General features: G+C 51.5%; 1 protein-coding gene across 3 annotated transcripts in view; it reads right to left on the bottom strand.

The window, feature by feature from the left end:
• Nucleotides 1–2,526: 2,526 nt before the first annotated feature.
• Nucleotides 2,527–12,132, bottom strand: part of PXDN (peroxidasin) — a 113,921-nt gene continuing 104,315 nt past the window's right edge. For all 3 annotated transcript variants that reach the window (XM_031006761.3, XM_031006764.3, XM_055378696.2), the window contains 4 exons: nt 9,904–10,024; nt 9,396–9,528; nt 6,038–6,151; nt 2,527–4,954 (listed from right to left, as the gene is read on the bottom strand). In XM_031006761.3, the coding sequence (XP_030862621.3) occupies nt 4,835–4,954; nt 6,038–6,151; nt 9,396–9,528; nt 9,904–10,024 (488 nt within the window). In that variant the 3' untranslated portion in view covers nt 2,527–4,834. The remainder of the gene's footprint in view (nt 4,955–6,037; nt 6,152–9,395; nt 9,529–9,903; nt 10,025–12,132) is intronic.

Raw genomic sequence — 12,132 nt, 5'->3', positions numbered from 1 at the left:
TAACAGAGGTTGGTTCTGAGGTTTAAGGAAAGAAGCCGTCTCCACAGCATGAAAGTGCAAGGAGAAGCAGCAAGTGCTGATGGAGAAGCTGCAGCAAGTTCTCCAGAAGCTCTGAGATCACTGATGAAGATGACTACATGAAACAACAGATTTTCCATGCGGACAAAACAGCCTTCTATTGGAAGAAGAAGCATTCCGGACTTTCATAGCTGGAGAGGAGAAGTCAATGCCTGGCTTCAAAGCTTCAGAGGACAGGGTGACTCTCTTGCCATGGCTGGTGCAGCTGGTGACCTTAAGTTGAAGTCAATGTTCATTTACTTCTGAGAATCTTCAGACCTTTAAGAATTATGCTAAATCAACTCTGCCCGTGCTTTATAAATGGAACAACAAAGCCTGGATGACAGCACATATGTTTATGGCACGATTTACTGAATATTTTAAGCCCACTCTTGAGAACTACTGCTCAGAAAAAAATCAATTATCTTCAAAATATTATTGCTCATTGACAATGCACTTGGTCATGCAAGAGCTCTAATGGGGATGTACAAAGAGATGAATGTTTACACAACATCCATTCTGCAGCCCATGGATCAAGTTATAATTTTGACTTTCAAGTAAGAAATCATTTCATTAGGCTGTAGCTGCCATAGACAGTGACTCTTCTAATGGATTGGGGCAAAGTAAACTGAAAACCTTCTGGAAAGAATTCACCACTCTAGATGCTATTAAAATATTTATGAGCCATGGGAGCAGGTCAAAATATACACACTAACAGGAGTGCCTGTTAAAAAAGTTGATTCCTGCCCTCATGGATAACTCTGAGGGGTTTAAGACTTCAGTGGAGGCAGTAACTGCAGATGTGGTGGAAATAGCAAGAGAATTAGAAGTGGAGTCTGAAGATGGGACTGAACTGCTGCAATCTCATGATCAATCTTGAATGGATGAGGAGTTGCTTCTTGGGGATGAGCAAAGCGAGTGGTTTCTTGAGATGGACTCTACTCCTGGTGAAGATACTGTGAACACTGTTGAAATGACAACATAGGATTTAGAATATTCCATAAGTTTATGTGATAAAGCAGCAGCAGGGTTTGAGAGGACTGACCCCAATGTTGAAATAAGTAATTCTGTGGGTAAGATGCTATCAAACAACATCCCTTACTACAAATAAATCTTTCATGAAAGTAAGGCTAAACCAATGCGCTAAGCTTCATTTTGTCTTACTTTCCAAAATTGACACAGCCACCCCAACTTTCAACAACCACCACCCTAATCAGTCAGCAGCCATTAACACCAAAACAAGACCCTCCACCAGCAAAGAGATTACAGCTCACTGAAGCTCAGATGATCGTTCACTATTTTTAGCAATAAAGTATTTTTAAATTGAGGTATGTACATTTTTTAGACATAATGCTTTTGTGCATGTAATAGACCATAGTGTAATGTGAACACAGCTTTTATACGCACCGGGAAACCAAAAAAATTGTATGACTTGCTTTATTGAGATAGTCACTGATTGCGGTGGTCTGGACTGAAGCCACAATATCTCCGAGGTAGGCCTGTATTTATGTCATTTGACATATAATTTTGCACACCAGAAACAGGTATTAAGTGTTAATAACAAAAAGCAATAGGAATGTTTCAATGCATTCTACATATTATTAAAACAAGATACATATGGTTAACTTTTGCTAGTTTTGCATTAGGCATTTCATTTAAATTAAAATTGGTATATGGCACTCATTCCCTCGTGACAGAAAAGCACCTAATTTGTCTTTTGTTGATTGAGGAGTGTTCATCCCATGTTCATAAACATTCCATGAAAGCAGCTCAATTTATCATTCTAATTTTGAAATGATTTGGCAATTTTAACAACATAATATTTAATTTTCGTTAATATTTCATTTTTCTCCTTACATAGATGAGTAGTATTTTTTCCAGGCCCTTTAAAGATGCCCTCAGATCCATTCCAGTTTCCTTTAGAGCAGCATCCTCTCTCCCACCCAACCACAGCCTGAGGGGCTCAGCAATTGTCACATGTCATCCCCGACTTCTGGCCCCAGAGCCACACATAGCTCAGGCCTGGAAAGGAGTGTCTGTCTTCCGTGCACTGTGCCCTCCTGACCTGCGCTCTTGCTTCTGGAAAAGCATCTGCCCATCTCAGACACCTCGGTGTGTGAATTGCTTGTACACTCCTCTCTGACAAAGAAATGTCCTTCTCCACAGCACAAAGATTCCAGGAGACAAGGGCATTTATTTGCCAGAGGTTTTTCCCAAGAGCTCACTCCCACCTGCCAAAATTCAGTCGGGTTAAAGCAGCCCAGCTGCTTCGGAAAAGGAAGTCAACTTTATCTAATACCTTATTTTAAGTAATTTTTTCACATTTAGTCACAAAATGATTAGTGACTAGGACAGTTCTGGGGCTTCTTCCTGGACCTACCTCCTTCCCTTCTCAGGCTTTTGATCTCACCTGGAAAAGTTTTAGCCTCAGGTACTGGTTTCAGGTAAAAAAAATAAAGCCATTCTCCATTTGAAAATGTGACCCATTTATTTGAACTGAAAGGCATCATTACAAAGTGCAAACATTTCTTTGGTAATGAACTGAATACAATGGTCATAAAAAAGGCATTTGGCTGTTGGAGCAGTTAGAAAAGTAAATAAATATGTACATTCCACTCCTGTTACAGCGATCCCGCACAGTGGCTGCTAGACACGTTCACCCAGGCACTGCCCACTGTTCTGATTACAGAGAGTATCAAACTGGTGATTCCGCAGACATTTTGGTTTGAATTACAGAATTTTTTTTGGTAAATCACAGTCAGCTTCCCCCTTTGGCTTAGACAACACAATTCCTTGTGACTGGCCCAGGCCGCACATTACGCAGGTGTGCTACAGGTGTGCCGCCTCAGCACTGAGACCACGAGGCCTCCAGGGCATGTAAGAGGCACAGAACACTCCCAGAACCCAGAATCTGCTGTCATCTGAGTGCCTGAGCAACTTACATAACCATCAGCTTTTAGACGAACTTACACATTTCCTATTTGACAGAAATCTCTTCCACAATTTGGTCACTACATTTGACTTGCTATTTCAAAAGAAGTCCACATGTCATGAAACACCAACCAATTTTTATCAATCACTTACCAATATGAGGTTAAGAAGTTAAGACAACCATTTTTACAGATAAAACACATGAATCCAATGACCTTCCTCACAGCTGAAATGCTGCCTCCGCCGCAGCAACTTGGCCGCCCGTGCTGGAAGGGTCTGGGTGTCTCCTTGGAAGGATGTGCACCTGGAACACGGGTTGTGCACAAATCACACCAGGCACTGTATGCGCCCATCCTGTCAGAAGGAAGCTGGCCTCCCCCACCCCATGGAAGCCTCGACGCCATACCCCAGTGCTGGACACCTGCCACCCTGAACTGAAACGGCCCCTGACCTCAGGGGCTCCCTCCACCACCTCAGCTGGGCCTTGCTGCGGGCAGGTGGCCCGGACCTTGGTGCCTTGTGTGCCCAGCACTGTGCCTGGCACATGGTGGGTACTCAGGTCAGCGTGCTGCATTGAAGCTGTGTGTTCGGGGAAAGGTTGCTCAGAACACAGATAGCTTTGTATTTAGAGAAAAATGGAAGGTTTTGGTCAATTAAAGAGAGACCATGAGGTATGAGAGTTGATTTTCACTGACGTCTAAAAGAACTTTGCATAGTGGAAATGGTTTTTCTGCCATATCTAATACCTAAAAAATGGACACAATTTCATAAAACATCATGCATTTTAAAAATACAAATGAGGTATAGGGATTCTTTTTTTTGTTTTTAAACGCACTCACACAACCTGAAGTTAGACAGTTCCCGACACTTGAGCTCCTCCTCCCTTGGGAAGAGCCATCCGGAGGCGGCTCTTGTTCAGGACGTGGACGCAACCAGGGCCGGCTGGGAGCGGCGTTGTCAACACACACGCTTGGCCCTCGGCAGGTATCAGATACACAATGGGATGAAAGAGGATTTTCACATTTGGTTCACAACTAGGCAGTATGTGTGCAAGTGACAGCTGAAAGCAAACCTGTTTCTAAATGTGGCTTATGAATGTTCTAATCAAGTGTGGATGGAGCTGACACACGGAGAGTCACAGGCTATACAGCTGCTTCGAGCAGCGGGAATGTTTGTCTTGGAATTAGATGCTGACGTGTGGTGAAATGTTACAGAGAGCCCAGAGGAAGGAGGAGTTCAGAGGTTCCCAGGGAAGAGGCCGGGGGCTTGCACTGCACCCCCAGACAGTGTCCCTGTGAACGCTCTCATCAAAGGTTCTGTTCCATTTGCCAAACACCAATTTTCTTTTTAAACATAGCTTGTGATGGAACCCCGATTTCGGTGAGCCCCTCTGGCAGCTCCGAGACTCACCCCACCTGCGGGTGACAGGTCTGCCGGCTCCTGGCATCTGAACAAGGCAAGGCTGACATATAGAGGTATCCTGCTTTATTTAAAAAGAAATGGTGTTGGGAGGCAAAATCAATTTAGGCGCCTAAATGATTCAACTGTGCAATTTAATAGTAGCACCAATTTTTCATTTTAAAAGAATTAAATAAAAACCTGAGAAGTCTAACGTGAAGCTAGGACTCCTGCCTGCTTCCCTTCAGGCACCTGCTGTGCCTCCTTCTCCGCAGATGCTCTGGTTGGAAGCCTCCTGCACTGCCTTCTGTAACAGCACCAGCTGGACGTTGTCATGAAATGTCACGAGTTCTGGGTGTTTCCTGGTCTGCAGCCCGCAGCTCCCTGCCATCGGCCACCCGATCTCACGATGGCACAGCAGACAAACTCTGAGGAGCCTCCCAGGAGCCTAGGGCTTTTCCTCCGCCCTCTTCTGTAAGCAGACTGGACAGCAGGCCCCTGGGATGTTCACGGGGACAGCACAGGTGGCAGGGGGGCAAGCTTCCACGAAGCAGGTGACCTGCCCGTCCTGGAGAAGAGAGACGGAGCACAGCCTGTCAGCTCTGGGATGGCCTTCAGGTGAGCACAGCCTGTCAGCTCCGGGACAGGTGTCAGCCACGGCCATGAGTCAGGCCTTGCCCCGAGGCCCCTGCCTTGCCCGCTGTACTTGCCCTGTGGGCATGGATTTTGTGGGTCTCTTAGGATTTCATAGTTGCAGACAGGTACGAGTTAATGGGAGCCCCCATAACAAGTCTCCCTGAGGCTCCCGTCCCACCCTTCCGTCCATGCCCACGGTCCTCTCACCCTGAGGGGCCAAGACCACCAGCTGGACACATCCTCCCACCTCACACCTGGATCCCCTCGGACTGTGTCTGGGGGCGGGTGTTGTCAGGAAGCAGGATGGGACTCGAGAGAGGGGGGAAGGGACAGGGCTTTGCTCTTCCCCGGTCTGCCCTTCCCAAACCTGACCAGCTCAGGGACACTGATGCGCGCCCTCTCCCAACGGCCATGGCAAGTGAGGTGCCCGGGCTTGCCCGCTGTCCTCACCATCCTGCCTCCTCACACTGTGCGCCAAGCTTTCCATGGAGCCTGGTTCCAGCCAGACGTCTGTCCATTGCCGGCACCAGGGCACCCTCCACCTGCCACCAGTCTCCCTTTGCAGGGACCCCAGTGACCTCTGTAACACCCCCAGCCCTGATTGGAGATGGGACAGGGCCAGTGGTGGGCAGGTCAGTGTTTACCCACCAGCTCTGCAGCGAGGAGCTGATCTATCCCATTCATGGGTTTCCACGGCATGAGTATTCCTGCCACAGCTGGTGGGAGGTGAAGCCAATGCACACGAGCAGCCCCAGGTGGCCCTGCACAGAGTAGGGGCTGCCCGCCCTCTGTGGGGTGGACCATGCTGAGGTTCTGGGCCTCCTAGCACGTCCTCTGTGCACAGAGAGCTGGGCTTGCCTGGTGCTTCCATAGGAGTGAAGGAGGGATGGAGGCCGGCACAGGTAGGCGGGGAGGGGCCTGGCCCTGACATCTGGGCCACCCACCTGAGTGGTCACATGGGACTCCCGGACTTGGGTATACCTTAGGACATGAAGATAGAGCCCCCCATACTCACTCTGCATTCACAAATGGTGCACGCATCCTTTTTCCACTTGGTGTTGTTGGCGTGAGATTCGCCCCCGGCATCCACGCACTCTGTGGTACTGAGCCGTGATTCAAGTTTCTGTATCTGCAGCAAAGCAAAGAACATTCATTCATTGGGCACTTCAGAGTAACAGCTTGGCTCTTGTATTAAAAGATGTTATTTCACTGAAAATAATGCCTTAAAATAAACAACATTTGAGGGGAATATTTCTGAAGAACTTCTACAGAATCTCCAATGTCCTTATTAGACTGGCGGCGGCTGACCACACGCCCCAATGGGAGACATTCCCACCACCGTGCTGTCAAATAAAAACTGTAGTCACAAAGGCGACGTTCTCAGAGGACTGTGGGAGCAAGATTCAACCAGATGACGAGAACGTCCTGCACCTACACTTCCACCAGAACGAACGATGATCACTCAGAATCCCCAGAGTCAAGTCTGCCTTATTTTCCGAGTAACACCACCACTGGCTTTTCTCTGGAAGCACGGGGCCCCATAACAAGGTGACCTTTCCAACTGCTGTGCCATGCACAGGGGTAGCAGGAGCCTCCCGGAAGGGTCTCCTTCCTCGAACCCTCTCTTGCATCTTGCAGGGCCGGGGGGCAGACAGGGTGACAGTGGCCAGAAATGCCTGGGCCACGAGGTGACCTTGGGAAGAGGCCACCCACAGCACAGCACCAAGCTGCAGCAGGGACCCTGCACTGCGGAGGGTCCAGCAATCTCCAAGAGTGAGGGAAAAGTAAACTCGCACCTCATTAAAACCATCCTGATTTGGGGTTTTCCGTCCCTTGCATTTGAACCTAAACTGTCTGTGATGTCTGAAATGAACACAAATTATTTATCATAAATATCCCAATTCTTCTAATAAGCCTTCTCATAAAGCATGCTCAGCCACAGGTAAGGCTGTCTGATGATGGCTGTGAATAACTTCAGCAAGCCACCCACTTACTCATGTCAATTAAAACATCTTCTTTGATCTCCTGTCAGCCGTAAGTGTGTGGTCCCCAACCTGTGCAGCAGCAGTGTCTCACCTATGCACACATCATGCTGAAAAAGGCGGACGTCCCCTCACCGTCCCATCTGCATTTCATAATGACAGCTGGACATCTAGGACCTAACTAGCCACACAGTTCCTCACTTTGGGAAATGCCTCAGATACGGCTTCTAAATGAAAGCCATCTTTCCTGCATGCCTCATTCATTAGCAACTGGCACTTAAGTTATCAAAGCTTAGAACTTTCTAGCTGAAACCATGGGAAAAAAAAAAAAAAAAGGAAGCCTCAGGAACAGTGGCACAGGGGCCAGAGAGCACTTAGGGGTGGCAGCCAGGACGGTCTGCAGAGGTTCCAGGTGACCTGCATGTCACCTCTGTGTCTGCGGCTGACCTGCTTTAATTCACAGCCAGAGAGAAGCAGTGACCACGCCGGCCTGTGTGTGCCTCTGCAGTCACCAAGATACATGAACACCTCTGCACACATGGGCTGCAGGGAAATGACCACAGACGGCACACACCCTGTGCTGTCAGCAGCTGCAAAATCACAAGGAACATCGCATTTCTCAGACCCAGCGCTGCCACCCAGGGAGCTGCCCGTTCATCCTGAGGGTGGAAGGAAGTCCAGCATTGTGGACAGAATCAGCAACATGGGAGGGCACAGGGCGTTGGTATTTGCTGACACAGGTGGGGTGGCTGGTCCCCCTCTGCCTCTGCTATGCTGTCCAGGGTCACCTGTGCACAAGGCCTGCCCTGAATGACTGTGGGGTTCACAGACCCCCTCCCCAGTGGACCCCCCCCTAGGGCACCCAGGCCCCAGCACGGACTCCAAGGGTCAGCCTGGGTTTGTCTCTGCTTCTCTCCTAGTGGCAGGTGGAGCTGAGTGAACACTGCATGCTGTCCACTTGGGCAGCTGCTGGGGGATGTGCACCTGGTCTCTAGGCTGCAGAAGGAGGAAGACCTGCCACACGCTGTCCACTCTGACAGCTGCTGAGGGATGTGCACCTGGTCTCTAGGCTGCGGAGGGAGGAAGACCTGCCACATGCTGTCCACTCTGACAGCTGCCAGGCAATGTACACCTAGTCTCTAGGTTGCAGAAGGAGGAGGACCTGCCACACGCTGTCCACTCTGACAGCTGCCAGGCAATGTACACCTAGTCTCTAGGCTGCAGAAGGAGGAGGACCTGCCACACGCTGTCCACTCTGACAGCTGCCAGGTGATGTACACCTAGTCTCTAGGCTGCAGAAGGAGGAGGACCCGCCACACGCTGTCCACTCTGACAGCTGCTGGGGGATGTGCACCTGGTCTCTAGGCTGCAGAGGGAGGAAGACCTGCCGCACACTGTCCACTCTGACAGCTGCCTGGGGACTTGCACCTGGTCTCAAGGCTTCGGAGGCAGGAGGACCTGCCACATGTTGTCCACTCTGACAGCTGCCTAGGGACTTGCACCTGGTCTCTAGGCTGCAGAGGCAGGAGGACCTGCAGCTGCATGGGATGAGGGGGCAGGCACAGGAGTAGTCAGGGTACCTCTCCCTGTGGCTGAGGGTTACCCTGGGGCTACACTAGGAGATGATGGAAGTTTCTCCCAAACCTAAGGCCTAAGAGTCCTGTGAGTAGGAAAGGAGCTGTGCTTACAGATTAAATGTGCTGCAGACAGCCAGGACCTGCACACCTTGGGAATCCCATCCACACCAGCGGAGTGAGCGCACTTCCTTTTATTTAGCCATAGGTCTCAATCTCCACCCCCTTACGTAAAATCCCAGAGATAACCCCCACCACAGGCACTGAAGAAAGCAGAAGTTCCTGGGATAGGAAGGAGAGGACAGAACTCAGTCCCACAGACCGCCAGAGAAGAGCCCCGTCTGAAAATCCCTGTGGTCGTACCACAGACACCAGGACTTTCCTCACACCCGAAGAGGCTGGATCAGTTGTGGAGGGCTGACCTAGAAGTGCCTCCTTACCACGCCCTGGGAGAGATGATTCAGAGTTATTCCTGAATAAGAGGCTTAAGAAAAGGACTTCATGTCTGAACTCTCCTACAGCATCCTAATCCTGTGTTCCCTCCAGCAAGGTCACCTGGCTGGCAGTCCCACGGCCGTGACACAGATTGCCCCTGCCCGGTGACCCCCATCTGCTGGGAAACCCAGGGACACCAGTGGCACATGGCCCGGCCCGACCCAGCATGCAGAAATGACACCCCCAAGGCTCCAGGGTCTGGGTCCTGTGTGGGCAGTTGAACAGTTGCCTGGGAATAAAACGCTATACCCAGAAGGTTCGGGCAGGGCTGTGCTGCTGTGGAATCTTGGAGGGGGCAGACACAGGCCGCCAGGCACCTCACCTGTGTTCTGAGGTCTGTGATGGTCTTCTGCATTTCCAGAACAAACTCTCTGAAGTCATTTGTCCCAGATGCATCTGAGCGTGTGCTGAAGGCTGAGGTGCTGTTGCTGAGATGTTCCCCCTGTCTCCCAACACTGTGGTGAGGGGAAAGGAGGAGGAGGGAAATATAACCTCGGCAGGTCACGCCGGGTCTCATTTCAAGGTTTCCTGGGTGTGCACCACCCCTGATGCTCTGAGCTGGGTCTCATTTCAAGGTTTCCTGGGTGTGCACCGCCCCTGATGCTCTGAGCTGGGTCTCATTTCAAGGTTTCCTCGGTGTGCACCGCCCCTGATGCTCTGAGTGGGCAGCACAGCAGGATGCAGGCTGCAGCCTGGCCCCCAGTGCCCTGGGACGTCCTTGCCAGGAACCATCCTCGCCACAGGCCCACAGCAGGATGCCGGTCCTACTGCCCGACGCCCGCGGTGCGAGGGCCCCTCTGCACATCATTTGACCTCAGAGACCACCATACCTGGGTATTTTCTGTGGTCTTGTTTTCTTGGTCGGCTTGTCCTCCTGGTAGCTGAACTCAAGAGACCGTCTGCCTCGGAAATGATAGGAAAAGGCATTGAACTGCCCCCTGGTCCTACAGTCTAAAATGGAAGCACAAAGCAGAATGTCAGCTCTGAAGGCTCTGACCTCGGGGAAATTAAGCACATCCTGCCAACTATGAAGTCTTCACTGGCTGCCCGTGGAGCAAACTGTGGCACCTTTCAGTGAGGCAACCTGGCAGCTGGTCTGCGGCTCTTACCCTCTCCTGGTCTGAGGGGCCAAGCCTCTCTCCACCTGTGCCCCAGCCCTCATGACCTCCTGGTGCTGGCCGCCCTGAGGACAGCTGGGCACACTGAGGAGGCCCACCACGCCATCTAACCACACCCTCGCGGAGTTCCCTCCACCCACAGATGGAGGCTCAGGCACTCTGCCTCGGAGATCAGAGTCTGCTGTTTCTGGGGGTCCCTCCCCGATGGCCAGGTGACAATCTGCACTCCGGAGTGCCTAAAAATTATGCTACACTCCCCATGTCACACTGCCAGCCCCACTGTCAGACAAGAGGCGGCCTGACCCTGCTTCTCCTGAATGTAGCCCAAACACCTCCCTGCCTAGGTGTGGCTTCTTTCTCAACCTGTGGTGGACTGAGAAGCCCTCAGTGCTATGCCTCACCTGAGCCCCGGGTGAGTGAGGGGCCCTCAGTGCCATGTCCCTCCTGGTCCCCGGGTGAGTGAGGGGCCCTCAGTGCCATGTCCCTCCTGGTCCCCGGGTGAGTGAGGGGCCCTCAGTGCCATGTCCCTCCTGGTCCCCGGGTGAGTGAGGGGCCCTCAGTGCCGTGTCCCACCTGGTCCCCGGGTGAGTGAGGGGCCCTCAGTGCCGTGTCCCACCTGGGCCCTGTGGACACACTATCTAACGAAGTGATGGGGTGTTCAGTCTGTCTTGTACATCATCCCCACCCAAGAAAGCTGTGGCAGAGCACGAAAGTGAAGGGCGAATATGGACCTTTGCAAAATGCTAATGTCTCAGGAAGCCACTGGAGTAGAAATTCTATGAGAAGAGAAGAGGCACGTGCAGCATACACCTCAGACCCCATGCTAGCTTTCCTGTCTCCCTTGAAGGGCGGCTGGCTCCTTCTGGTCTAGCATTTGTCTGACTGGCTGGAAAGAGTATCTTCAAGACAGAGACCTAAAGCTCCCTCTGCCCCCACAGCGGAGCCCATAAACAGTCCCACTGAATGTGTTTATCTCCGCAGTTAACTACACAGCTTCTGAGTAAACCCAGCTGGCTGGACCCCTCGCTTATTCCACCGACAAATCGTCTCAGGAGCAGAGAAGAGCAGAGTTTCTTAAAACTCCTGGGCACACAAATACATCATAAAACAGCAGCTGCCTCTCAGACTACCGCAGCCCCTCCCAGCAACACCCGGGGTCAAGAATGAGCCTCACTGGCAGGTGGGGTCCACCCAGGGCTGTGCAGGTCTGGGGTGGGTCCCTGGTAGAATTACAGGGCGACAGGGAAGCAGCAGGGCCAGGACACGGCCCCAGGCACTTTGGGGTCCCTGCCAAAGCGCACACCAGCCCCAACCGCAGAATTCTTTGATGGGACCTCCGTCCCTCCAGGATGGCCGTCTCTTCCTCACACCCCAGGGCACGGCTGGGCCACACCTGCTCAGCGGCCTGGCCTGCACCTGCTCTGTGCTGCCCAGGCTGGCCAAGCCAGGAGCAGGCTGGCTTCCCAGACCTAGTGCAGACCCCACACAGCACTTGTTGTAGGCATCAATGAAGCAAATGATGAAAAGTTGTAGCTCAAGGACGTTCGCTTTAAATGTGTCTTTTTATTTTTTTATTTTTTTGAGACAGTTTCACTCTTGTTGCCCAGGCTGGGGTACAATGGCACCATCTCAGCTCACTGCAACCTCTGCCTCTTGGGTTCAAGCAATTCTCCTGCCTCAGCCTCCCACGTAGCTGGGATTACAGGTGCCCGCCACCACGCCCGGCTAATTTTTGTATTTTTGTAGAGACGGGTTTCACCATGTTGGCCAGGCTAGTCTCGAACTCCTAACCTCAGGTGATCCACCTGCCTCGGCCTCCCAAAGTGCTGAGATTACAGGCATGTGCCACCGCCCAGCCCCCAATGTCTTTTTAAAACGTTTAATTGAAAAGTAAATAGCAATTGACACTTGGTTCTGTCAAATCTGAGTTCTGTTTTCGTA

The sequence above is a fragment of the Gorilla gorilla genome, chromosome 12 (assembly GCF_029281585.2).
Source record: "Gorilla gorilla gorilla isolate KB3781 chromosome 12, NHGRI_mGorGor1-v2.1_pri, whole genome shotgun sequence".
In the NCBI taxonomy this organism is placed as follows: Eukaryota; Metazoa; Chordata; class Mammalia; order Primates; family Hominidae; genus Gorilla; species Gorilla gorilla.
This window is presented reverse-complemented; position numbering and strand designations above follow the sequence as displayed.